Raw genomic sequence first — 26,564 nt, 5'->3', positions numbered from 1 at the left:
CAGGAGCATCCCTCTTCCCCACCACAAAAATACCAATCATTTATAATAAAATATTACTATAGAATAGGCAGAAACTTGCTTGCTTGGTTTTTTTCCCAAGACCATAATGGATAAACAAAGGTAATCAAAAAGGCACCCATTTTACGTATATGTATTATAATTTTGGTATAAACTACATCTACCCATATATAGGGATGTGGCATTAAAGATCACACCCATTTTCCTTAACTTTTCATTAAAAACATTCTACTGGAGCTGAATAAACCTGAAAACAAGGTGAAACCTCTTAAATTTCTATTCTCTTTTAAAAGGAAACATCTTCCTAATTCCCAGAGTGTTATAAAGCTCAGCACAGAGAGGATCAGGAAAGAAAGGCTGTGGTAAGACTGACAAAACCACATCCTCCTCATCTTTAAGCAATGGACCTCATGGCAAAAGCGGAGCTGGTCTGATGGCATCCGTATGGACACAAGGTGCTGACGGAAATTGTGCTTACAAGTTCCCGTGTGGTCCACAGAGGTCAGAAGGTACAGGAATATGCCCAACCTCCATGGAGAGCTGAGAACCAAATAAATATTTCAAACTGGGCTATGCGGTGGATGTGCAAACAATAACAAGAAGACATAAAGAATTCATCTTGCCAGAGGTTAGAAGGAGGAAGCTTTCTGGAGAACAGGAATTTACTGCAAAGACTTATAACAAAAGCAGTGCATTCTGTGGCTATGCTTTCCTCAAGAAAAGTAAGATCCGAACACAGCTGGGTTTTTGGAACCTTTTGAAAGTGTATCCAACTGCTCCATGTGCTTCTGTCCAGTTTGAGAGCCCATCCAATTTGGGGAGCGCACGCACGCTTTCTGTGCTTGGCAGGCACAGTGTCCTTTAACTTCGTTTTTAAAGGACTTGCTTTTAAACTCTTTCTTAGCTGTCAGTGTAGTTTATCAAACTGAAGGGGGGCAGGAGGCATGTGGAAAATGGAAAAGCTGTCCATGATTGTAGGTTTTTAAATGATGCGATAAAAGCAGCACTGTGACGTCCCACACATAGGTTTTCTGTACTCTGCTGACAAGTGTTAGTGACAATTCCAACATGGTCGAGGTGTAAACCTCAACAGCATGCAACAACGTGTTCTGCCTCAGTCTTTATTGAAAATACTCTCTACTGAATTCTGATCAGATCTTAACTCCTAAAGGCTTAAAGAAGAAACATCTTGCAATGCAAACATTGTGTGTAGCTTAAAATTTTAGGGCACAATACATATTCCCCAAATATGTATTTACTTTTACATTCGGTGACTCTGATTCTGAAATCAGTGGATGAAGAAACATGAAATAACAGCTGCTATATTGTATGGAACCTTTCCTGATTACAATCATTACTGCAAGTCTGTTTCCTTCCTTCCTGTACATGTGCTATTATTTAGTAAAATCTGTACCTGTCCTACGTTTAGTCTGAAGACGATTATTTTTCATAACCACATACAAAAGTGGTCTGCCTAAGTGATATATAAAGTCATATTTAGAAAACTGAGCAGGCTTGTGGCCCTTGGTTTTAATGCACAGATTTCTGCAAAATTAGGTCTATACACAAGACATCAAGACAGGCAGAGTTTTATCAATTGAATCATGACTGGCCATTTCAGTGATAGAAAATCAGTTAGGGTGATTATTCGGTAATCTGTAAAAACCCTTTCCAAAAAATCCTCTAACAATTTGCCTGAATTTTTCTCTTTTTGATTTTATATCAGTGCCATGCAGATACAGCTTTAGTGGGATGAAGCTTATTTTGCTCTTTAAAGTTAATAAAAGGAAAGTGCAGATTTTCAAAAGCATGTTGTTAACTCCTTAAAGGTATAAACGAACCAGCTGTGGCCTTTAGACCAGAAAACACTCCAATAAAAGATGTCTTAACAGGATGTTTCGTTAATCTCTTTGAACACAAAAGGTAGATACTCCCAAGACACTTTCTTACATTTTTTTTGTCCCTTTGACATTTTTAATTTTGTCATGATGCAGTCAGATCCTATAGGAACGCTACCCTGTTCCAAATCACAATAAAGGCTATAACCAGAAAAACACAGAGCTGCCACTGGACGTCAGTCTGTCAGTGACCTGCGCTGCAGGTGCTGAGCAAATCCAGCATGGTTTATACTTATCTAGCAAAAGCCTGCAAAAGTGACTCGAAACATGATCATTTCTTTTTCAGGCTGCCCTGAAAAATCTCTGATGATATTCCTATCTCATCTTTTGAAGGTAATTTAGAAAACAAAAACCAGTGAGTAGAAAAGAAGTCTCTTTGATGAATCAGTCTTAGCGACTAGATTTCCATTTCTGAGTCTGAGTATCATTTTCCAAAATAAGAAACCACATATCTCTGTGCAAAGCAAATTCACTTGCTGGGATTTTTTTTTTTTTTAGTACAATCCAAATTTCATATTTCATTGGATCCTGTTAAATTTTCTTCACTTTCAATTCAAAAGTGGCATTAAGCTAATGAAAGCTGTTCAGGAAATACTTATATCATTTATTTACTAGTGTACACATGTATTTCCTAAGGTATCAGTCCTTCAAATCTAGAGTGCAATACAGCAAGAAGATCTCAAGCAACTTTTAAAGATGGTTTTCTGATGAGCTGGTAACTAGAGGACAGACAGGGCTTGTACAGATCAGCCACGCAGTTTGCTTTAGTAACAGAAGCCAAACCCACAGGACATGCAACAGGGTAGAGGCTGCGAGGGAAAGGAAACGGATGACATCGAACTTTGCCCTCTGAGGAGTGGCCGCAGCATTATTTGGTGCAGACATTCTGGGGGACCAAGCATAATCTCGGGTCCAGAGAATGTAAGCGGAAAGGAGGAGATGCCTTGGGACAGACAAGACATAAACAGACCCCAGGGGGCCTAGGAAACAGGGAGATTTCTGTTCCTTCCCAAGGCCACCTGCTCAATGTGATTCAAGCCAGGCTGTCATTCTGCCACTGCTTACATTTATTGTAGCAGGCAATTTTCACGTGAATTGGAAATTGCCTAATGACTCAAAAGCTAAACAGTTTGTAAGTTACTGGCTATGTTGTTGAGTTAAAAGAATTGGTTTCTGGTTATTCCAAAGGGACAGCTAAGAAGTTTCATACACTCATTACATATTAGGGACAATCAGCATCTCTATTAAAGTCTACAAAAATACATTTCCCGGAAGGGCTCAGGAGCCAATCAAAGGAAACCACAAACACAATTAGCAGCACCAGGTCTCCGGACATCAGGATCTTGTTTACAGGAATTACTGAGGATGCTGCTGTTTTCAGCCCAAAGTCATTCCTACTTCCCGGTACCTTGTGTCTAATTGTCAAAATAAGGATACATGACTGGAAAATAACTGCCGAGTTGTCTTAAAAGTATCTTCTAGGTTTTAAAAAGATTAGGTTTAGAATACATTAGAATAAAGCTCAAAGGGCAGGGGAAAGAACTAATTCACGAACTCGATGTAGTTGGCCGGGAGCATGCCCGTCCTGCCGGTCCGCTGCACCGTGCCGTACATCCAGCCGTCGTCGATGGGCTGCACGTTGACGATGTAGTCTCCGTCCCGGAAAGAGACCTCATCCTCGTCCTGGGCACTGTAATCGTACATGGCTCGGTAGGTCCTCTGAGAAGGAAGAAGGGGTTCAGGAATGAATACCAAAACCAGACTCCAGGCCCAACCAACCGAGGCACACGCTCTGAGGAAGGTTTGCAAGCACGGCTATCTCGGAAAATCCACCAACTAAAGTTCGGTATCTAACTACCTGTGCTGATCTCAAGTTCACTCATCTAGGGAAAAACCACAATATTCAAGGGTCAGAGCAGAGACAAGGAAAATACAAGATAATCATGGAAAATAATAAATACAATAGCTCGCTGTCAAGTGGTAGGCTTTGAAAGAGTAAAGCCAGTTCCTCCAGCTTCAGAGAATCCCAGAAACCTTGGACTATGTAGACTCCTCCCTGTTCCACATTTGTCAGGAAACAAAACCTTCCACGGTGGCAGAAAGGTCCAAGTCCCATTGGCTCTCTGCCACTGATCCCCGGGGAGAGGAGATGAGCTTTTCCCTCAAAAATACAGAAAATATGTAGGAGGCTGAGGCAGGAGGATTGCAATTTTGAACCAAGCCCGGGAAACTTAACAAAAGTCTATCTCAAAATAAAAAAGGGCTGGGGAGGTAGCTCAGTGCAAAGGCCCTGCATACATTACATACATGCATATATTACATACATGATAAAAATATATTAATCTATTCACTTTATAGTTCTGTATCACAGTAACAGAAAAGTAGTATATAAATATCCTGAGTATTGAGGTACAAATAACCTTATCATAACGATCAAATCAGGGTAATTGGCATATTTACCACTTCGGACATATAATTTCTTTGTGCTGAGAACATTCCAAATCCTATTTTGGCCACATCACATAAATTTCCTTGGGCATTTTCATGAATATCAAGATCACCCTATTCATTCTAGGACCATCAAATATTTGCAGCTTTTTTGGCCCAAATGAAATCAAAGCTGGCTAATACCAATCATGAAGGGACCATTACGATATGGTACTGACAGGTCCTTGCATGTGTTCTTGTTTTGTGTCATTCTTATTAATGTCTTCCTTTCTGAATGCTGTACCTCTAAATTTTTTGCTTCCTCTGAAAGAGTGGTACGGACGGCCACATGGATGGTCGCTTAGCAATCAGTTATCAATCGTCCTGTATCACTTAGCTGTATAGGCAAAATATCACTATTCAATCCACCTATTTTCTACATGCGTTCGTATTGGGGAGGTGAAACTGCAAGACCAGGGAGGAAGGGACGCTGTGGCGCGGCACTTACTCACTTACCAGGCTTGGGGAATGCTGCATAGACCTCACGGAAGACACGCTTGTCTGGTGCATGTACCCGTAGCCTTGGGAGTGGCTCTGCTGGTAGGCCCCGGGGAGCACAGGCGCTGTGCAGGGAACACACACACTCCTTAGAGCCTCTTCGAAACACCCTCCCAAGCCCAACAGGTGCCTCATGCTCGCCCAGAAGCTTCTGAAGCAAAGGGCCATTTTCGGTGGTGAGTGAAATTTGAGTAGCAGCATTCTAACCCACCTCAAGATTAATCCAAATCTCAGGAATTAAGAATATCTATGGAAAATAAATGTTAGCATGCAGTTAACTATATTTTTAGTATCTTTGTTATTCTGTTGCAGATGTGTGTTAAAGGAATGTAAAGACAAAACAAACATTTCCTATAGTACCTTTCAAAAAATCATGTTATTATTTGGCTGTGTAATTCTTTCAGGCTTTTTCCAAAAGAAAAACAAGATGGTTAAAGGAATATAATTGGGTTACCAAACCAATGACAGTGTCAGTGTTTTCACAGGTTATTTCTCATGTACAGGGTACTTGATATTTAAAGACATACAGTTGATTATTACCTCAACAAAGATGGTAAATATAATGCATTTTTGTTCAGCAGTTAATGAAAAGTCTATACTCTTTAAAGACTCTTCTGTACAACCTATGAATTCTTTATATTTTTACTGTAAGTTGAGGCTAAATAAGGCAGATACTTTTTTTCCAAAAGCCTGAGAAACCAGACCCCTTACTGAATTTCATAAACCTCAAGCTTCAGTGTTAGAAAAAAGTGCCAAAATGATATTGCCTTAATGTATGGTGCCCTCACTACCAATTACAACAGTTAAAAGACATGGCTGTTGTTATGAAGAATTCTGCTTTCTAGAGAAACCGACACAGAAGCTAGATTAAAAACTCACAAAAGCCAAAGACATCTATGCCTGAGTGTTTCGCTCAGGATTTAAGTATTTGTAACCAGAAGCATGAGCTAGAAAGGAAGGTATTTTAATTGCATGTTCTTCTTTATGTTTTGAATAATTATACAACACACTAGTAAAACTCATACGACACAAGTGCTATTAAATCTGTAACAGTTTGCCACTTTTGTTCAATCAGGCTGATTATAGAAAGTAATTGTAATGGGCTGATTTATTCAGGCCAGTTTTATAATAAACATAATAAGCAGCTATAATTCTTGGGTATTATAAATAATATTTTATAAGTGGCAAATCCATTCTAATGATACTTGAGATCATCAATACTTTAAAGACAATTAATCATCAGAATATTTCAAAACCTTAATGTGTCACCCCAACAATAATGATATTAGGTTGAATGGGTATTCTTCTGTTATCTCCTGAGTGACTTTACAATATTGTTACAAATTGCATTTATGTCCAGATATGGCACCAAGGAGAAACTGCCAAGATCTTTACATGGAGCATATTATAAAAACATCACTAAGCACCAAATACATCAGAAAAGCGTACTTTTAAGAGTGTCAATTTAAGCCTGAATGTCAAGAGTTGTCAAGGATATTGTCACAATCTACTCACAAAGAAAACTAATGAAATTCCCATTAATATCGAGGGGCCTTCCTTGAGTGGCTGAGTAAAGGGGTCTTTTCTGTGTGCTGGAAATTAAAGGCATTGATCATTAATTCATTCCCTCCTTCAACTCAGCAAATATTTATCAGTCCATGTACACTGATTGCCTGTCATGCAGTGAATCTCTCTAGCGGTTAACAATAATTACGACTGCACACCATGTGCAAGGCAAGCCAGGCACAGAAGAAGTGTCAAGAAATACTCTCCAGGCTGCAGCATCAAGACCACCGGCCAACTGGCCTTTTCCCCGATCAAGGAAACAGCCCAGGATACTTAGCGCATTTCCGACAAATGCATACATCAGTGATGTGGATTATACATCCCATGCTGACGACCCTGAACTTAGGCTAGTCGTTTCTTCATTGATTAGTGCTATTTGAACTTATTTACAAATTTTAAATATTAACGCCTTTAATCATTTCATAAAACAAAAAGTCAATTCTAATCTACTGTTGTACCATCTAACTATGAACTTTAAAATTCATGCACCAAGGGCCGGGGATTTAGCTCAGTGGTTCCACAGCCTGCCTTGCAAGCACAAGGGCCCAAGTTCGATCCCCGGTACCAAAAAAAAAAAGCAAAAATTCATACACCAAGTACAACCACCTTAAAATATTTGAGGGGGAAACTTTCAGGAAAGGACTCCGAAAGCTATCTCAGACTCTAAACGACATTGATATTCACAGTTTATATGGCACAATTCCAGTTGTGTGCCTGTTCAGCACTGACAATTTTTTAAATGTTGCTCACCAGTGTTATCTAATTTATCCGCACACTTACACATATTCAGGTTCCCAAACGCACCCTGCAGTCACTTGCTGTCAGTACGGAAAGAAAAGGAAGTCAGGCGCTGGTCCTGATTGGGCGTGGGTGGAGAAGACAAGGCAAGGGCTAGGGCGCAGCACTGCAGAGTAACCCAACCATCGTGCCCTTACAATGCCCCTTCACGCCTTTACCAATTACTCTCATTTCCCTCTCTGGATGAATTACTAACAAAAAGCTTCTTTGGGGTTATAAAACCTTATTATCTACCTTGTATCTGGTGTGATAAAAGAGTTTTTAGGAAGCGCCTCTGAAGCCTATGAAAAATATAACTGAGAGCCCAGAGGAATCAATTTAGCAAAAACAATGCCAATTTTAAGAGATATGAACATTGCTTTTCTGTAGTTATGCTACACAAATGCTTTTTTAAGGGGCAGGGAACAGGTAAAACAAGCCAAAGGAAATTTAAAGTGATGGCTTTGTAAACACAGCTTATTAAATTTGTGATTAAAAAAATAGCTATTCCATGTCTGAGGTTTCTTCCAGGAAATATGGAATTCAGTTCTTCAAAAGCAAGATGTTAGGTAAGTTTGCAGTAAAGGGCTTCTTATAAAAGAAAAACACATGGTACCCTTTTATTAAACAGCGGTCAGATTTCATCAGCTCTGGTACAGAAGGACGGTGACAAAGGTATAATGGTCTCCCAACCCGAGTCTTGAATCAAGGTTTTTTTTTTTTTTTTTTAATAACATTAAATCCACAAAAGCTTTCATTATCCTAAGGCAACAACCAAACATAGAACTGTGACTTGACTTTCATTTCACATTCTTGAGGTTTACTGACCAAAGAGCCAAGCATTTCAGGCTCTCCTTGGAATGTCATGCAAGAGCTCTAAAGCCAAAGTGTCTCCCACTGCCCAAAATACTCTTCAAATGGCCAACACGGACATTTTCTATTAAATGCTGATTCACAGATTGGAAAGAGATAAAACTAAGATAAGAAATGAGTGAAGATCATAAAACTGAAAAGTAAAAGGGGAGAAAGAAACATTTTTAAGAAGTTTAAAAAATCTGAAAAGGGAAAAAGGATGTGAAAATAACATGTAAAGGTACAAAGATGAAAAAAAAGGCACCCACAGTAAAGGAGGAAAGTTACACAAAAAGAAGTCTAATTTGGGGGACACACACCATGCATGGAAGAGGAGAATGAGTATTATTTAAGTATCTGTGGTATGCATGGTGCTTTTTATGTTGTTCTTTTAATTATCACAACTATCACATATTACACTTTAAAGGATAAAAAAGCACAGGATGGCCAGGGTGGTAGCACACAGCTGTAATCCCAGCAATCCAGGGGCTGAGGAAGGAGGATGGTCATGAGTTCAAGGCCAGCCTGGGTTACACAGTGAGTTCAAGAGCAGCCTGAACCACTTAGTGAGGTCTTGTCTCAAAACAAAACAAAAAAGCATTTAAAAAAAGATTAAGCAGGATAGCAGCAGAACAGTTACAAGTATCTTTACTAGGGAAGGCGCTATATAGAAGTCAAGTCAGAAAAGAAAGATAAACTTGAGTCATTTACAAGCAAATGGATGCCCTCAAGATCATAATGTTAAATGAAATTAATCAGACACACGAGCTTAAGTATTGCATGGTTTCTCTTACATGAGAAACCCAAGATACGAAGAAAGAGTGAAATAAAGGACAGATAGTAGGAAGTAGGGAGATCTTTTTCTAACAAGGAGGGGAACAAGATGAGGAAAGAGGAAAGAGGGAAGGAAGGAAAAAGGATTGAAAAAGAAGATTAAAAAGAAAAAATGGAAAAAGACCTTTATCAAATGAGAAGGAAATTAAAAGTTGGGCGGAAGACCGGGGATTTAGCTCAGTGGTTCTGCTTTGCAAGTGAAAGGTCCTGAGTTTGATTCCCAATACCAAAAAAAGAAAGGAAGAAGAAAAGAAAAAAGTTGGGGGGAGCAGTGAGAGGTGAGAGGGGAAAGAAACAAAAAAGAATTGAGCTGTGTTAGGTTCATGTACGACTCCACACAGTAAGTATAATCAATGCGTCCTGCAAACATGGACTAGGAAAACATAATTTTAATAAAATTAACAATTTTTAAAAAGGAAAAAAAGGTAAGGGAGACGTGTTGAGGAGTTGAAGAGTGACAACAGAGCTCAACTGATGGCCCAAGTCTAATTGTAAAAATAAAACAGACCTCACTACGGATATCAAATCAACTGAGAAAAAATTTGGCATTTTTCCCTATGGACTTACTTTCTTTAAAAATCCAGAAGAAAAAAGAAGGAGAAAATCACCCTGCAGAATTTTCACAATAAAGAATATAGGATACAGTAAAATTGCTGGCATTGTTTTCTAATGCCCAATTTCAGTTTTATCAGCTAATGCACATCAAAGAACTTAATGAGGTTTTGTTTTGGTTTTTGGCTTTCAGATGAGGAATCAAGATTTAGACAAAGAAGGAATACGAAATTGCTGAAAATATGAAAATGCTGCTCATTTGACAGTGATTATTACAGGTTGGGGGTGTGGCCCGTGGTACAGCACTTAGCTATCCAGTGCGAGGCCCTGAGCTCAATTCCCAGCACTAGGTGTGTGTGGAGGTAACAAAGTGGGTATTTGCTGAGCACAGTAGTGTACACTGCAGTCCCAGCACTCAGAAGGCTGAGGCAGGAGGATTGCCGTGAGTTCAAGGCCAGCGGGACTACACAGCAAGACCTTGTCTAAAAAAAAAAAGTGACTATTAAATGATGAACTAGATCTGAGCTACAGCCCCCTCTAGTCCATGAACAAGGCAACAGAGCTAACTGATACGAAGGTCCTATGATATGGACCTTTCTGCTCAGATAGTTTTGAAAATGTCACTGATATTCATGTCAGAGCATTGTGTTCTTAGCATATGAGCCTCCTCACAAGCCACAAATAGGAACTAAAACCACACATTTATGCTTAACCTAACAATAATGTCCTTCTGTAATCCAAGAGCTTTCTTTCTTCTTTCCCTTTTGAGACAGGGACTCAGTATGTAGCCTAGGCTAGCCTCGAACTTGAGGTAATCCTCCTGCCTCAGCCTCTCGAGTTCTGGGAAATAGGCATACACTACCATACCCAGCTCATCCGATAGAATACTTAACACTGTAAAAAACTATTTTCTTTCCCCGCAGAAAACAGAAAGAGGCCAGATTGCTACTAGGTTTTGCAGTAGTTTGCTGGGAGTTTTGCAGTCCTGGGGCTTGAACCCAGGGCCGCCCGCATAGGAGGCAGTTGCTCTACCACTGAGCTATGCTCCAGCCCCAGTTTGTTGGGTTTTAATGATATTATGGGAACAGACAACTACCTAAGAAATAGGCTTCATGCATAACAAACAAGGAACTCAGACTTTAATATAAAAATGGTATCATCTACCTCCGAGTTAAAAACCAATTAAAGACACGTCTAATCACCAGGATACAAAATAACTGCTCAAGCTTCAGAAACCCCACGTAAAACAAAGCTGGCATCATTCTCGGCTGTCCTGAATATGTAGCCCTAGCAGGGGCAATGGAAGAAGGGGAAGGAACGAGGTGCAGGGTCGGGAACAGCTGGTTCCTCACCACGGACGCCACCCTGGCTGCACGTTAAATTCGCCTGGTCTCTCTCAGCACACACCACGTCCGGGTCCTCCGAACAGTGAACCCGGGACATCTCAGGTGGTGCTGGGAAAGCTGGGTCCCGGCATTTGACTGTTCAGCTCTGCACCTGACTCGGAGGAGGAGCCACAGAGATGGTGGACTGAGCAGTCCGCGTCCCTGTTCCCTACCTGACAGCTCTACAGACACACGCAGCCTTGTTGTGGATGCGCTGCCCCTGACCCCGATGCCTCCTCATGTGCAGTACCTGCAGGGGCAGGTATCTGCAGCAGGGACTGGAGAAGCAACCTGGAATTGTGGGAAGAGATCAGGGCCAAGCGGAAGCTCCCTGCGGAGGGACGTGGAGGTGAAATGCACCGCTCCTGGCAAGGCCAGTGCCACAGGCTGCACTGTGGGTGGGCGGCTGGGCCCCACTTCCAAGGAACTCCCCCGGCAGGACCGGGTCACCACCTGACAGGGACAGGGACAGGGACTGCGCAGCCAGACTGGGCCGGGGAGGTGGCTCGGTGGTGCAGTGCCAGGACCCTGAGTTTAATTCCTGCTACCAAAAAAGAAACAAGAAAAATCCAGAATTATCTCTTAGCCAATGCTAGATTGCTAATCACTTTCTCCTTCTAAATTCCCAGATTATCTTCACGCTAATTTTCTACTCTTAGCTGAATTTCATGACTATTACTGTCAGTAATATATGACTGCGTTATACTAATAAGATTAAGATTGCAAATCTCTTTTAACTGTAGTAAAATATATATATCATAAAGTCAACATTTTAACCATTTTAAGTATACAAATCTTTGGAATTCAATATATCACACTGCTGTGTGGATTTCAAGTTTCTTTTCAAAAAATGCAATGCACATGTAAAATAAGCACCTCGGAGCATACCCCTCTGAAAGCTAACAGGACAGATGTAAGATTCTGCTTCCCCGAGAGTACAAAATATACACAATAAAAGTTAGATGACACAAATTAAACGCTCAGGGTGGGACTTGAACACAGAGCTCTCAGGTAACCAGAGAGTCAGTCGGTTCCCCTGCTCACTATGTGCCCAGCCCCAGGCTCAGCATGTCGAGCGCCCCCACAAGTGTAATCGCCGTGCGGGCTTCCCCTCACCCAGACAGAACATGATGGTTAAGCAACTTCACAAATACCAGCAGTCGATGGGAGCCAGGATTTAGTGCCAGCATCTGAGTCCAGAACCCAGACTCTTGACCTTGCACAAAAGCAAAATGACCGCGGAAGGAACGACAGCACAGCGCAAGATCAGTTCCCGAACAACAACTGAGACTTCAGAGCAGAGAAAGGGCCCTGGGAAGCCGGGAGAGGAGGCAGCTCCTGCTGGCGCCCAGGGAGCCAGGGCGGAAGGCAGACACACTGAGTGAGGTGAGCAGGCAGGCTTGTCACGCTCACAGAGGGGTTTCTGGGGGTCACTGACTTGCAATATTTGGGGACTTGAGCCAAGATGGAGCCCATGTGTATGTGCCCGATGAGATGGGCCAGCGCACTTCTAGGAACGAGTCTGGTGCTTTTGGAAAAGCAAACACCGTCACACAGTAACATCCCCTGGGAAGCAAGGGCTTTTGTCTTTTGAGTCATTTTGGAATCTGAAAGAGGTGAGGGCAGACCTTTGTTCTGTCCACATTGTCTGAACCACCTTACGCATGCAGGACAATCATCGGGGCCCTCATCCAGTATGGATACTTTCGGGTCCATACTCAACACCACAGCTCAGTGTGACTCCAGCCCCTCCCCACCAGGCACAGTGATTGCTGTGGTGAGTCCTGGAGGTCCCTCTACGATGTCAGCATCAAACAGTGCTGAGCATTACCGCCACCAACATGTGAAGGGGTCGGCCGAAGACACAATTACACCCGGGAGGAAATTTAAAATTTAACCAAGACTTTAACCATTTTCTTCCATAAATTTAAATTACCAGGCTCACTGGATTGCTTAAATAAGTATAAATTGAATATTCAAAGATTCTTTATGATCCATCCATGGCAAAAGGAAAAGTTATGGCCACTGTGCTTTTCTAACTATGTCTACACTCATTACATTTCAAGGTTTCATTTATGTATTTGGCTTAGTCACCTACATAAGTGCCTAAAGTATTGTTTTAGGGACCCTGCAATTCCTAAATACTGAGAAAACACAAAATTAGTTAGACTTTAGAATTCTCTGACAGTTAAACTTGATTAGTCTCACAAGCCCAGAAAAACAATACACTGAGCTTCAAAATTCACTGCTTTAGAAATATCCCCTTGGTTAGAAAAAAAAAAAAAAGTCTGTGAATGTTCCCTGACAGAACTGAACTAAGATGTAACATGGTTTTTGTAGAAGAAGATAACTTCAGATTTAAAACCTTCTGTTTCACTTCAAAATATTCTAGCTAATTTATTCCCACTCTAGGTTTGAATTTCATTGGCATTCTGTATTTTCTTCAGATGTTTTTCTCATTTTACCTAAGAAAGAATAAACCAACCAACTTCCAACTATAATTTAATAAAACAGGATCATTGCTGAGGAAAAAAACTAATTTCTACCCCAAATCTCCAAGTCTTTAATAATCTTCCTATGCACAAAATCGATGTGGTTTGTATGCGTGCAGACATATCACATATGTGTACTATCCCGTCAAAAAAGAAAATAAAGAGTAAACAGTACAGAAATACATAGTTTCCTAAGAAAAACTACATTATTTGGGGCAGTTCTTTAATAAAATAAAAGTAATAAAGCATGATAAAATGAGCCAAGTGTGGTGATGCACTCATGTAACCCCAGCTATTCTGGAGGCTGAGGCAGGAGGATCACAAGTACAAGGCAAGCTTGAGAAACTTAGTAAGACCCTGTCTCAAAATTTTAGAGCCAGATGTGGTAGCCCCTATAATCCCAACACTCAGGAGGCTGACACAGAGGAGCTGGAGGCCAGCCTGGACTACACAGTGAGTTCAAAGCCAGTCTAAATGACATAGTGAGACCCTATGTCCCCAAAAAAAAGTGAAACAAAGGACCAGGGATTTAGCTCAGTGGCACTGCACCTGCCTCACAAGCACAAAGTCCTGAGTTCGATCCCCAGTACCAAAAAGAAGAGTGAAATAAAATTTTAAAAAGTCATAAAGATATACCTTGCAGAGCATTTGACCGGTATGCACAAGGCCCTGGGTTCCATCCCATTTCTGCTAAAATAGAGTCAGAACGGCAGGTGGCCAGAGGTGCTATTTTCTATTTAGGTGACCTGCATCACTAACTTGTGGACACAAATTATGCCACAACTGAAGAGTCAACTCGTAGCAAACATCAATTTTCCTTGGTGACTATTACTGATAATGTGCAAATTAATCTTACACATGGGAATTAATTATTCAAGCACAAAGAATTTTTCATTGTGCCAACGCAGGGGACAATCTATAAATACTACGCACATGGGTGTCTGTAGTACATGCTTTAAAAACTTAACACTGGACTGTTTTTTCCTGAACAACTCAATTCAAATTCTGACCCGTAGGGAATATCCGCAACCCATGAGGAGCTCCCAAGTGAGGCTTCACATTAGATGGTGTCTTAGTTACTTTTCTCGTTGCTGAGACAAAATACCCGACAACCAAAGTTAAAAGGTTTATTTAGCTCACAGTTTGTAGAGGTTTCAGTCCATAGTTGGCTTGCTCCAAGGCAGGGTGACATGGTAGAGGGGCATCACAGAGAAGCATAGTTCATGTCGGGCAGAAGGTAGTAACGCCAACAAGAGACGACTACCACTCTTTCTATCCCTGTATCTTATCCAGGCTACTCAGGGCAGGTAGTGCCCACACCCTTAATCCCAGCACCATTGATCCTAGCATTGCACCATGAATCAATCACACATTCTAGATCCAGCCACCTTGGAAAAAGCTCCACCTATGACTGTGTGAGGCTTTGCGGGGACATCTACACACAAGCCATAACATTCTGTACCTGGCCCCCCATGACTCATGCACATCCCTTTATGTAAAAGGCATTTAGTCCATCTCTAAGGTTTGCTAAAGTCCTAACAATTTCAGCATTGCTGAAAAGTCCAAAGTCTCCTCTGAAATTTAAGGCAAACTCTTAGCCGCAAGCCCTTGCTGAAATGAAAATATAGTTAAACACTTCCAACATTCAGTGGCACGAGACAGACCTTTCCATTCCAAAAGCTACAAACACGGGGATAGCAAAGAATGGGAACAAAGTAAGACCAAATCCAGCACAGCAAACACTGAATCCCACAGTTCCACTTCCAGCATCCCTAGCAATCTGTGGCAAGTTGAGAATTCCAAAGGGCTTGGATGACTCCACTCCTACAGCACATCTACTGCCAGTAGCTTCTATGGCTTCTGACTTTGGGCCAGCTCTGCTCCCTCCTTACAGTTTTCCTCAACAACCCAGATTCCTGGGTTCTCCAAACTTCTGTTGTCTCCACTGACCTTTGGCTTCACACTCACAGCTTCACACACTGCCCTCTCAGGAATGCTGCCCGGCCTCCCAGCCCTTCTTCTGAAATTCAGTGGAAGCCTTCCTGACCCTGCAACTCTTGCATCCTGCATGCACCTAAAACCAGCACTGCATGGATGATGCCAAGGTCTGCCACCAGCTGGAGCAGTAGCTAGGCTTCCTTTTCTCTTGTCTGTAGGGGTCCAAGGCATGGCTACCACCTCAACATTAGACTGCCTTGAAATTTCTTCTGCCAGATTATTTAGTCCACTGCTCTTAATCTCATTCTCAGGGAGTCTCTGCACACAAGCAAACTACAGACAAACTTTCTGCCAAGGTATAACACACATCACCTGGAGTCGAACAGCCAATGTAGTCCTTCTTCTCAGCAGAAACCTCCCAAGCCTGGTCTTTAATTTTTTGTTGTTGTTGTTGTTGTTGTTTGTTTTTGAGACAGGGTCTCACTATGTGGTGAGACTGACCTGGAACTCACTGTATAGCCCAGGATGGTCTCGAACTCAGTGGTCCTCCTGCCTCAGCTTCCTGAGTGCTGGGATTACAGGCATGTGCCACCATGCCCAGCAGCCTGGTCTTTACTGGTATTATTTCTATTAGCCTTCTGGCCTTCTGAGCTCTGACCAGAATCTCCCATCAATACAGACTCAGGTATTCCAACTCTACTTTTTCAGCCAGCATCTCCAAACTTTTCCTAACCCTCACCCATGAGCCAGCTCCAAAGGCTCCTAAACCTCATGGTCAGGCACGGTCATAGCAGTGATCCCACTCTTGGTACCAAACTCTGTTTTAGTTACTTTTCTCATTGCTGAGACAAAATACTCAACACCCAAAGTTAAAGGAGCAAAGTTTAATTTAATTCACAGTCTGTAGAGCTTTCAGTACCTAATCGGCTGGCTCCATGGCAGAGGGGCATTGAAGAGAAGAAACAGTTCATGGCAGCCAAAAGGTAGCAAAGCAACAAGGGATGACTACAGCTCTTCCTATCCCCATTTTATCCAAACTACTTAGGGCGAGTATCACTCATGCCCTTAACCCTAATGCCCTTGATCCTAGATTTGTACCATGAATCAATCCCAGTGTCATACACCCTAGATCCAGCCACCTCCGAAAAAGCCCCACCTATAACCTCATGAGGCTTTGGAGGGACATCTAAAGACAAGCCATAACAGACACACTGGTGACAAGCCACAGTAAATATCATATTTAGACACATCTCACTATTGTATGAGATGGGTGACTCGGCACGTCTGAAGAGAGAGAAGCAGGGAAATGGATGATGGGCTGGTTCTCACAGAACCCAAGCTCTCTATATTCAAGGTAAACAGCAGGGGCTAGAGAAACAGGCAGGTTTGAAGAGTCATCAGCAGGTAGGGGCAGATACAGCAAGAGTTCACTGTGATTAAATACACACTGTCCTAAGAACAGCCAGGCAGGGATAAGTAAAAGCCAGCCAGACTAACTAGTAAAGCACAAGTTGAGTACAGATGGGCCAGGTATCTAAAGAATGATCAAAATCAAACACCAGAGTTTCTGAAAAAGGTAGTGTGGGCAGGTAAGGAATATTCTGTGGGAAGATGAGGTGCTCAGGAATAAAGAATCTCAGCACAAGACAGGAGACATGACAGAGACCCGGGAAATGAGATAGTGACCAAGCAAAATGCAGAAAATCGATGTAACTACATCATTTCCAGCTCATGGGAATCTTCAAGAGTTCCTGGACAGTCAGGCTCCCATCCCCATGCCTGACCAGCCTCAGGCTTGGCCAAGGGGACATGGGGCACTGGGCTGAGATGGGAAGAGACAGGAGAGTAGGCAAATGTGTAACTTCAGGGCCAGACAGCATTACAACTCCGCCGCTTCACATATTAATCTAGTGTCGAGCTGTATATCCAGTTATTTAGCCATCGTGGTCATTAACTGTCACCTATAAAACCCAAAACTATTTTCGTTATAATTGCTAGTGTTCAACCATGTGAAAATCAAGAATATCTATTCTCTTCTTCACATGCATGCACTTTACAATGTATAAAACCCTTCCAACAAGTCTTCTCATTCGATACACATGCCATGGCCACATTTGTACCCTTCCTGACAATCAAACCTCTCTCCCAATCAACTCAGCTTCTCAGGAAATATGTTTCTAATGTTTTATTGTTTGATACTTTGAGTGTCAGATGTTTTTTCTTCACAGGCATACGGAACCCTTTGATTGAATCTTGGCAAATCAATGAAAGACACATGTGCACCCTGAAACAAGTGCTATTCATTAGGGCTTGATCCCATCCCTGACTTCACACTCAGAAAAGGAGACTTCAAGCATTTCTTTCATTCCATTCCTACTGAGAGTGAAAATCCGAGCTTCTCTAAAGACTTCAATCAGAAGCCTAAAACTTGTTCTTCTGGGAAAGTAAAATTAACTAAAGTTTATTAACAATTTGCAATGGGTGCTTTTTAATGGGCTACATATATCTCATGAGTGGTTAAATATAATCTACAGTTTATTAACTGGATTTCACACTATAAAGAAATAGGAATTCATTTTCCTATTGATCATTTCATCGCAGATATTAGCATATCAATAGTCAACCCTGACTTTTCTTAAATATGAAAATATTAAAACCACTTATTTTTTAAACATCACCTTTTTGACAGTGGCAAACTCTCAAATTTAGGAAATATCACTCAAACATAGTTAGGAAATAACAAAACAGATTCACTGGTTAAAAGGTTTTTCTTTAGAAAAGTCAGATTAGGAAGAAGTGGCATTTGGGAGGATACGGTAGTCATCAATCAGTAACCCTAAAATTGAAGTAATGCCTAAAATAAAAATACCAGCAGGTTTCTTTGAAATCAAGGTAGTTCTATATCAGAAGTAACTTTTATTGTGTATATTTAGGTTTAAAATGCCATAGGATATACAGAGACAGTAAAATAGTTACTATGAAGAAGCAGAGAAACATTTCTATCACACTATATTGTGTGTTCCAAGAGCAGCCAAAGTCTACTTATTACCTACAGTCTCCACTGTGCACAACTTGAGAATATCTGTCCTACATATTGCCACTTTGACCTTCAATTACCCATTTGTTTCCCCAAACTCACCATGGTAACCACTGTTTTAGTCGCTATCTCTGTGTATTTGAGCTGTTTATAAAATATACCCAACATAAAAGTGAGCTCATGCACTATTTTCCATTCTGCGACCGGCTTACTTCACTTCACATAATGTCCTCCAGGTCCATTTAGGTGTAAGTTGCAGCAAATGGCAAGATCTCCTTTCTTAAGGCTGAATAAATATATACAAATAATCACTAAGATATGGAAACGACTCAAGTTCCCATCACTGAATGAATAAAGGAAATGTGGTCTCTCTAGGGTACACAGGATAATGCATATATAATACACACAGTTCATAAATATGCACACTCTTTCTTTATTCACCACCGATGGACATCTGGGTGGCTTTTGTATCTTAGCGATTATGAATAATGCTTCCCTGAACATGTAGTACAGACTGCTCCCAGAGTTGTGACTTCATTTCCCTTGGGTCAGGAGAGGGACTGCTGGTTTGCATGGGAGCTCCCTGAATACTTTCAGGATTTCCTTTTCCAGCCATGTATTTTCTAGTAGGCCTTTCTGATTATCTAATTTTAAACCTATGCTCATGAGTAAAAGCCAATAACCTTGAACTAGGGGCAGAATACCATCTGTAAATGGAAAACACAAGTTCTCCATGGGAAGAGAGAATCAGCCGAAAAATGAATACAAACATTAGGCAATGGACTGTGACTTTATGGACACCATTTATATTAGGAGAAATCTGGAAACATTAATGGTTGGATACACATCCGTCACTTTCAAAATATAGTACCAGTTTATTATTACATTGTGCCTGTGTGTGATATTTCTACAAGGCAAATGTATCTTTTAATGACCACTGTTGTCCTGAGGAACTTGGAACACATCGCAGGGATCTTCGCTGTGCCTGGGAATGTGAGGAGCTACTCTTACAATCCACCATCTTCCTGCATCCCTCACGTGCCAGGTGCTCTCAAGCCCGTGCTGGGTAGTGAACAGAAAGCTGAACGACAGACTCACTGTTTCCACAAAATTCACGATCTTACAACCAACCAGAGTACACTGCAATAAAAGCCAGGCTAAAGGAGGATTTCAGAATTCTGATGGGCACCTCTACTGTTTGACAGTCCTGTAAGGACAATAAAACACTCTAGTGAGAAGCATTTGTATGAAAACAGAAGTGTTGATGTAGATAGTGGACTGGCTGCTTGGTTATGGAAGGGCACTGGTTCATGGAAGCTTTGTTATAAACACAGGTTACAAAATGTTATACTCAAGCTATCAATCTTACGTTATAGCTTTAAAAACTGCAAGTCCTTATTATCTAGAATATATAAAGAACTAAAAAAAAAAAAATCAGCCCCCGCAACATAAAGACCCATTTCAAAATGGGCATCTGAAATGGAACAGACATTTCTCAGACAAACAAGTAAAAGCAGCAAATAAATATATGAAAAAATGTTGCACATCACTGGTCATTCGAGAGATGCAGATGAAAACAACACTGAGATTCCACCTCATTGCAGAAAGAAAGGCTGCTATCAAGAAGTCAACCAATAGCAAATGTTGGCGGGGTTGTGGGGAGAAAGGAACCCTTCTCCACTGTTGGTGGGGGTACAGACTAGTGCAACCACTATGGAAATCAATTTGGAGACACCTCAAAGAATTAGGTTTAGAGGCTCCATTTGACCCAGCTATCCCTCTGCTGGGTATCTTTCCAAAAGAACTAAAAGAATCATACCACAGTGATATACGCACACCCATGTTTATAGCGGCACAGTTTGTAACAGCTACAACTTGGAAACAGCCCATTTGCCCATCAGTTGGAGACTGGATAAAGAAGATGTGGTTTTTCTATAAAATGGAATAATACTCAGCCATAAAGAATGAGAAATTAGAGCCATTCATAGGAAAATGGATACACAGTGAAGATACACTCCTAAGTGAAATAAATAAGTCACACATGTGTAAATACCAAATAGTTTCTCTTGTATGAAAAACTAAAAGTGTAAATAAGATCCAAATTGTATAACTGATAACTGATAATGTGAAATAGGAAGGAAAGGGCTAACGGTGTAGGGGAAGTGGGAAGGGTACAGGAAAGGAAATAAGGGACAAGAAAAAATATGAGAAAAGGAAAAAATGGAAAGAAAGTCTTTGTAAATAGGGGAGGGTGGAGGGGGTGAAGAGAGGGCAGGTGTAAGGGGAAAAAATGAGAACCGAGACCTGTCATGTACAGGTACAAGATCCCAATGATGAATGTAACTGTACCATATACTTAAAAAGTACCAATTAACTCAAAACTGCAAGTCTTGGACACTAAAAAAAATTAAAGAGTAATTAATGTCAACCTTTATTGATTTAATACATATAATAAAGCTGCTTCTTTATATTTGAGGTGAAACTGTAAACAGCACATATTTATATACTCAACAATATTTATTAGGTGTCTATAATCTAGGTGCTAGTTACAGAATAGAGATCAGAGATATAGAAAGAACATAAAAAGATTACATTCTAATAGTTTGTTTTCCATGGGAGACAAAAAATATACAAATGCATTAATAGTAATGCAGTATCAGGCAGTAAAAAGTTATTAAGAAAAATAAAGCAGGACAAGGGAACAGAGAGCTGTATGAGATGAGTGGTCACGGGAAGTCTTTCCGATTAGCTGCCATTTAATCAGAGACCTGAAGGAAGTGCAGAAGCTACAAAAACAATGGAGCAGCAGTGCTTGTGAAAGCCAGGGGTGGGAGAGTGCCTGGCGCCCCGCCATGGCCAGGAGGTGTGGAACCAGAGGGACAAGAAAGGCGGAAGATGAAGTGAGTCAGTGAGCAGGGCCAGATGGTGCAGCCGCTGTAGACTGTGGAGCTGGGGTCTCACTGGTGTATTTGGAACAGAGACGTCATGAAATCAGGTGCAGCTTTTTAAAGAATCATTCAGACAGCTGAGTGGGGCAAGACCAGTGAGGACGAGAATAAAATTACAAAGATCAGGAACCTATGCTTTCAGTGTCAATGAGAACAGATGGTGATTCTCTCAGGTACAGCAGAGGTGGTGAGAAGTGGCTGGACTGGGGACACATATGTTTTGAAGACAGAGCCACCAGTTTTATTGACAGCTTAGATGGAAAGCATGAAGGAATGAAGGCGACAAGATTAACTCCAAGGCTCTTGCCCTTTAGGGTAAATGATAGTGTCCTTAGCTCAGATGCAGAACACAAAGACAAGAACAGGTGGGCGTGGTGGGGGAAAGAGGGGCACGGGAAATCAGATTTTGGTCTCAGACATAAACATCAAGGTGACCATTTAACACCATGTAGCTGGACATTCGGTCCAGTGCCTGGGAGTTGTTAGAGCAGGGCAGGGTTCTGGTGTTGATTTTCTCCTCTTCTACACAAGCGACAAATGTTGACAATAAAGGAGACTGTGATGCTTGAAGTAAAAATCTGCAGTGCTATTTCTATGCCCTGTACCCTCCAGAGTACCACATGGAAAAACCTGGGTCCCTTCCCAAAGAGTAGGTTTCTCTCGGCAGAATCTAAACAATCTGGTGCAGAACAGATTCTCACCAAAGTTCCCAGAGTGAATCAAGCCTCCAATGAAGAGACCCAACCCACCTCCAAGTCTGGAAAGCTGGTCATCTCAATGGTTGTAACGCAGCTGAGGATGAATTACTGGGTTATGATCCATCGAACCCTGTTCTCAGCAGAGGTTGGGCTCAGCACTGCCCGCACCCCAGGTCTGGACTCCTCTTCAGTCCATCTCGACAAAGGCCCTGGCCACAGAGGCAACAGATTACACCAAGTTCCCGCTGTGCTCTGCTCCCTCCTGGGCCATTTTTCTGCCTAAAACACTACTCGGTCTCTTCTCTGCTTGGCTAATTCTAACTGTAAGCAATACTCCGTCCTAACACCTTTGGAAGCCTGATGTTTTATACACCTGGCTCACCCACCAGAATGAGTTTGTTGAAGGCAATAACTGCCATCTTTTATTTGTGTGTTCCAGCATTCCAGGGATATGGGAAAGGGCAGATAAATGTGTGGGGAATGAACACAGGGTGACAGGCAAAGCACCAGGGTGTCTGTCCCCCTAAGCAGTGCATTACTTTCCTGCTACCCAATGAACGATACCCTGAGAGCTCCGGAAGCATCTCTTACATCCTAGCTCCTTGTGAATGTGGATTACACAGAAGAGAGTGCTCTAAGCCTGGCTAGGCTGGTTTAACTCCACAGAATTCGGAAACTTGCTTTCAGTCAGTTAAGACGGACCTACGTCACCCCAGTATGATTCTTTCAGAGCGAAATGGGAAAGTTCAAAAGGTCGGAGAACTGAAAATGTCTATTTTGAGAAGTGCATCTGTTTTTCATTCCCCATCATACTTCTGGACCCTTTTATGCTCCAGAGGCAAAGAGAAACACATAAAATACCTGAAGCCAAATTGAACATGAGTTCAAAGTGACAAGGGTAAACACTGGCAGAGATTATAAACACGTAAAATGACAGCAACAGAAAAACGCAAGCCAAAGGAAACCAAAGAAATACAAAGCAGTGCCAGGAGGCAGTTGTACGTCGCAGACACACGAACTAAAGTCAAACACCGAGATCAGAGAAAACTTCACAGCGAAACAAGCAGCAATATTCAGGGTCATCTCCACCTGAAGGACTGTGCGTCTCATGAAAAAGAAGCTATGCCAAACTAAGAACAAAGGGCAATAAAGATAACTTCCAATAAAACCATTCAAAAGTCAAAGGCTAAGTTTAAATAAAAGTCTGTGTTATTGAATCAAAATAACACAGTAGAGACGTAAAATGAAAATCCTTTGGTCCTTATTACATTGGAGAATTGACGAGAAAGTAAAGAAAGGCCAAAATAACCATATAAGAGAAGGAAAATATTCAGCCATCAAAGCAAGATTAGAAAATATGATGAAAAACAAATAACTAAAACTATGATTAAAAACATACAGAGAAGGCTTATACATTAATGGTCATGAAAACCAAATGTGAATGATAAAAACATTATACTTTTGCCTCAAGAAAGTGAGCCAGCTGTTTAATTTTTTTGTCCTAACAATAAGAATTTTGTCTAACTCATACAAAGGGCCCCAAGTTGTGTCTTTCATAGCTACCCAGCCACTTATTAATAAAGCCAAACGATCATTTCCCTGTCACAAACGCATCCCCATACACAGAAGAGAAAGGAAAGGGCTGATTTAAACTTGAGGCATTTAGCCTAAGAACAAAGTATCTTAGAAAGCTGCTTGTTCTATACCCTCCTTGTCACAGATGTAAAATAGGAGCAAATCCACAAAATGAGCTCCTTGTGGACCCACAGCAAGTAGTGAAAGCTTTTGATCAAGTCCAGCGCTTCCCCACTCAGTGTCTTGACCATCGGAGTGCAACCCCGTCACCCACGTCGCCCCCACGGCAAGGAGACAACCGACATAACACATTGTATCCTGCAGGAGCCTGGCCTAAACTGAAAGGAACTGACAAAATCTGGAGGAAAATGTGTCTTTCTAAATACTCAGGAACATTTTCTTTTTTCTTCATCGTACCTCTAACAAGTGGTGCTAGCAAATATTTTTCAATCTCACAGAGTTCAAATAAATGCTTATGATTGACTGTTACCGCTAAAGACAGCAAAGATTTCCATCCAACAGCTGTCAGCACATAAGTCTCTTTCCACACGGTCAATCAGCACCTCTTAACCAGAACCCCACGGAGCAGGCATTTCAAAGGGGACCCTACATTTCAAAGCCTCCCAGAAGTCATGGATATTACTTCTTCCCTTCCCCACCAGAGATTGAGTGTGGGGGGCACTGGGAATGTTTCTACTTTAGGTTGGCCTTTCAGCTACATTTTAATGTTATCAAAACACATCAAAAGTGTAAGAAATTCTTTTGAGACCCTCTACAAAAGAGTATTATACCACAAAAATAATTTATAGATATAATTCTATATATAATTACATATATATATTTTTATATATAGTCAAACGAGTGGCTCTTGTTTTGAAAACATTACTCGGGCCATTTTGGTCCATCATCAAGTACTTGCTGAGTGTTTTATTCCAAGAGCTGGAGACACAACAGAAAACAAAGGTTCCAAAGTCCGAGACCCGACAAGGCTGAAGATCTGGCCTAACTGGGCAGACCTGGTCAAACACATAAAGGCATACACAACATCTCCGGTGGCACTGGCCGCTGTGGAGGCACAGACCATGGCAGAGGGTGCGCTTTTATCTCCGGGAGTTGGAGAGAGCCTCTTTCCTAGAGGAGGAAGAATGCTGCGGGGCAGACAAACAGGCAGGGTGAAGAGGAGTAAAGAGTGCAGGCTGGACGGAGGGGGTGAGCCATGGAGAACGGCGGGAAATGAGCTCAGAGTAGCAGCCAGGACCCGGGACCAGACGAAGGTCGTGAGGCGGTGGTGAGTTATAATCGGGAGGAAATGGCAGCCGTGGAGGGTGGTGATCTGACTTGGGCTTTGAAGGCATGAAGGCAACACACGCCAACTTGGTCGGCTGATTATTCCATCTGAAGTCACCTGAGACACTGGAACTACAGAAAGGGCCACATGGCCTGACCTTCCCTACCTGCATAACCTCTAAAGATGCTTGGGGAGGGGCTGGAAAATAGCTTTGATCATCAGGGTCCTGCAGATGGAGCTGAACCTGATAAATGAAGCCAGAAGGGGCCCTCCCGCTAGTTTCTGCGTCCCCGTCTCCATCTCGTAACAACATCCCTGGGACCTTACTACAGTAGCCCACATCGTCATTTTTCCTATCAGCTATTTACAAATTTATTATTCTCCTTCGAAAAGGGATAAAAGCACTATGCTTTGGTTTCTTCTTCAAACTTTCTCTTGTGAAGTTCCCCACGGATATGTAAAATTATTGAAACTTGTATGTTTTCCTCTTGTTGACCAGCTCTTGCATTAGTTGGGCTCCCATCTGGAGGCACTTTGCCCACTTAGAGCTAAGAGGAGGGTGCAGGACACCTCAGTGTCCCCACAGCTCCCAAAGGATCATTCTGCCAACAGATCAGCCCAGGGGGTGGCTGGGCAGAGCGGCCAGGGCAGAAAGGAAACTAGTTGGGAGCCGACTGAGGGGTGCCACTGTGAGGTGGCAGAGGCTGATACATGGGGAGCAAGAGCAGAGCTGGGGACAAGGAATCCCATTCCAGGTATTTTTGTCATGGTAGAGGTCTGTGAACAGATTGCAGGTGCAGCGTAAGGAAAGGGCCCAGGTTGAGCACAGCTCTATGGAGGTTGGCTTCAGGGCCTAGAAGGCTGCAGGAGCTACTTATAAACTGGGAAGCCCAGGAAGCAGCAGATTTAGAGGAGGCAGCTGGAAAAGGGGAGGTGGTTTGAATGCATTGGGCTTGATATGCTACCAGTCGTTCGAATACAGACGTAAGGTGTCACTGGCAGATGCTGCTTTCCTTCACTTAAAATGTAATCAGGGGTACACTTTCATGTGCCTCAGAGTCTTCTCAAAGGAGCATAGGCACCTTGTGGGGCTGGCACTGTGGTTTTTATGTTAGAAAAGCTCCAGGTACATCTTAACTTCATACTTCAATATCTACTTTCAAAAGCAGGAAATGTCACTAAAGACAGCTGTCTTGGCCTTGCAACAAGGGACTGCAAATGACAGAAACTTACAAAAGTCAACTTTTCTTGGCAAGGCATTCTGAGTCATGAGCCATCTCTGCCTGCTGAAAATCGGCCCTACCACCACCTACCATGAAGTCTGAAGTTATGACTTTTATAAAATTGTTTCTCTTACTTACACTACTCAATCTGTAACATACATTCAAGAATATATATAGTTGTTTTTCGTACCGGATATCAAACTTGGAACCTTGTGCTTGTGAGACAGGCAGCAGAACCACTGAACTAAATCCCCGGCCCTTTATCTATATTGTAACAGAGACGTTTTCTCATTAGATTTGCTTTACTACAGGGTTGTCTTGCTAGAAACAGCATTTAATTTTTTTTAAAAAAAGAATGGTGGTTAGAGAATAGGCCGAAAATATAAAAACTGCTGGGTGTGGTGGCACTCCCAGCACTCGGGAGGCTGAGGCAGAAGGATCACTGTGAGTTCGAGACCAGCCTGGGCTACACAGTGAGTTCAAAGGCTGCCTGTGAGA

General features: G+C 41.9%; 1 protein-coding gene across 3 annotated transcripts in view; it reads right to left on the bottom strand.

Annotated features, from left to right (window-relative positions):
- Positions 1-804: 804 nt before the first annotated feature.
- Positions 805-26,564, bottom strand: part of Nebl (nebulette) — a 338,403-nt gene continuing 312,643 nt past the window's right edge. For all 3 annotated transcript variants that reach the window (XM_033759732.1, XM_033759734.1, XM_033759733.1), the window contains 2 exons: positions 4,860-4,966; positions 805-3,635 (listed from right to left, as the gene is read on the bottom strand). In XM_033759732.1, coding sequence (XP_033615623.1) covers positions 3,459-3,635; positions 4,860-4,966 — 284 coding nt within the window. In that variant the 3' untranslated portion in view covers positions 805-3,458. The remainder of the gene's footprint in view (positions 3,636-4,859; positions 4,967-26,564) is intronic.

Source organism: Fukomys damarensis, unplaced genomic scaffold, assembly GCF_012274545.1.
Source record: "Fukomys damarensis isolate Sample0158 unplaced genomic scaffold, DMR_v1.0_HiC HiC_scaffold_37, whole genome shotgun sequence".
Taxonomy (NCBI): Eukaryota; Metazoa; Chordata; class Mammalia; order Rodentia; family Bathyergidae; genus Fukomys; species Fukomys damarensis.
This window is presented reverse-complemented; position numbering and strand designations above follow the sequence as displayed.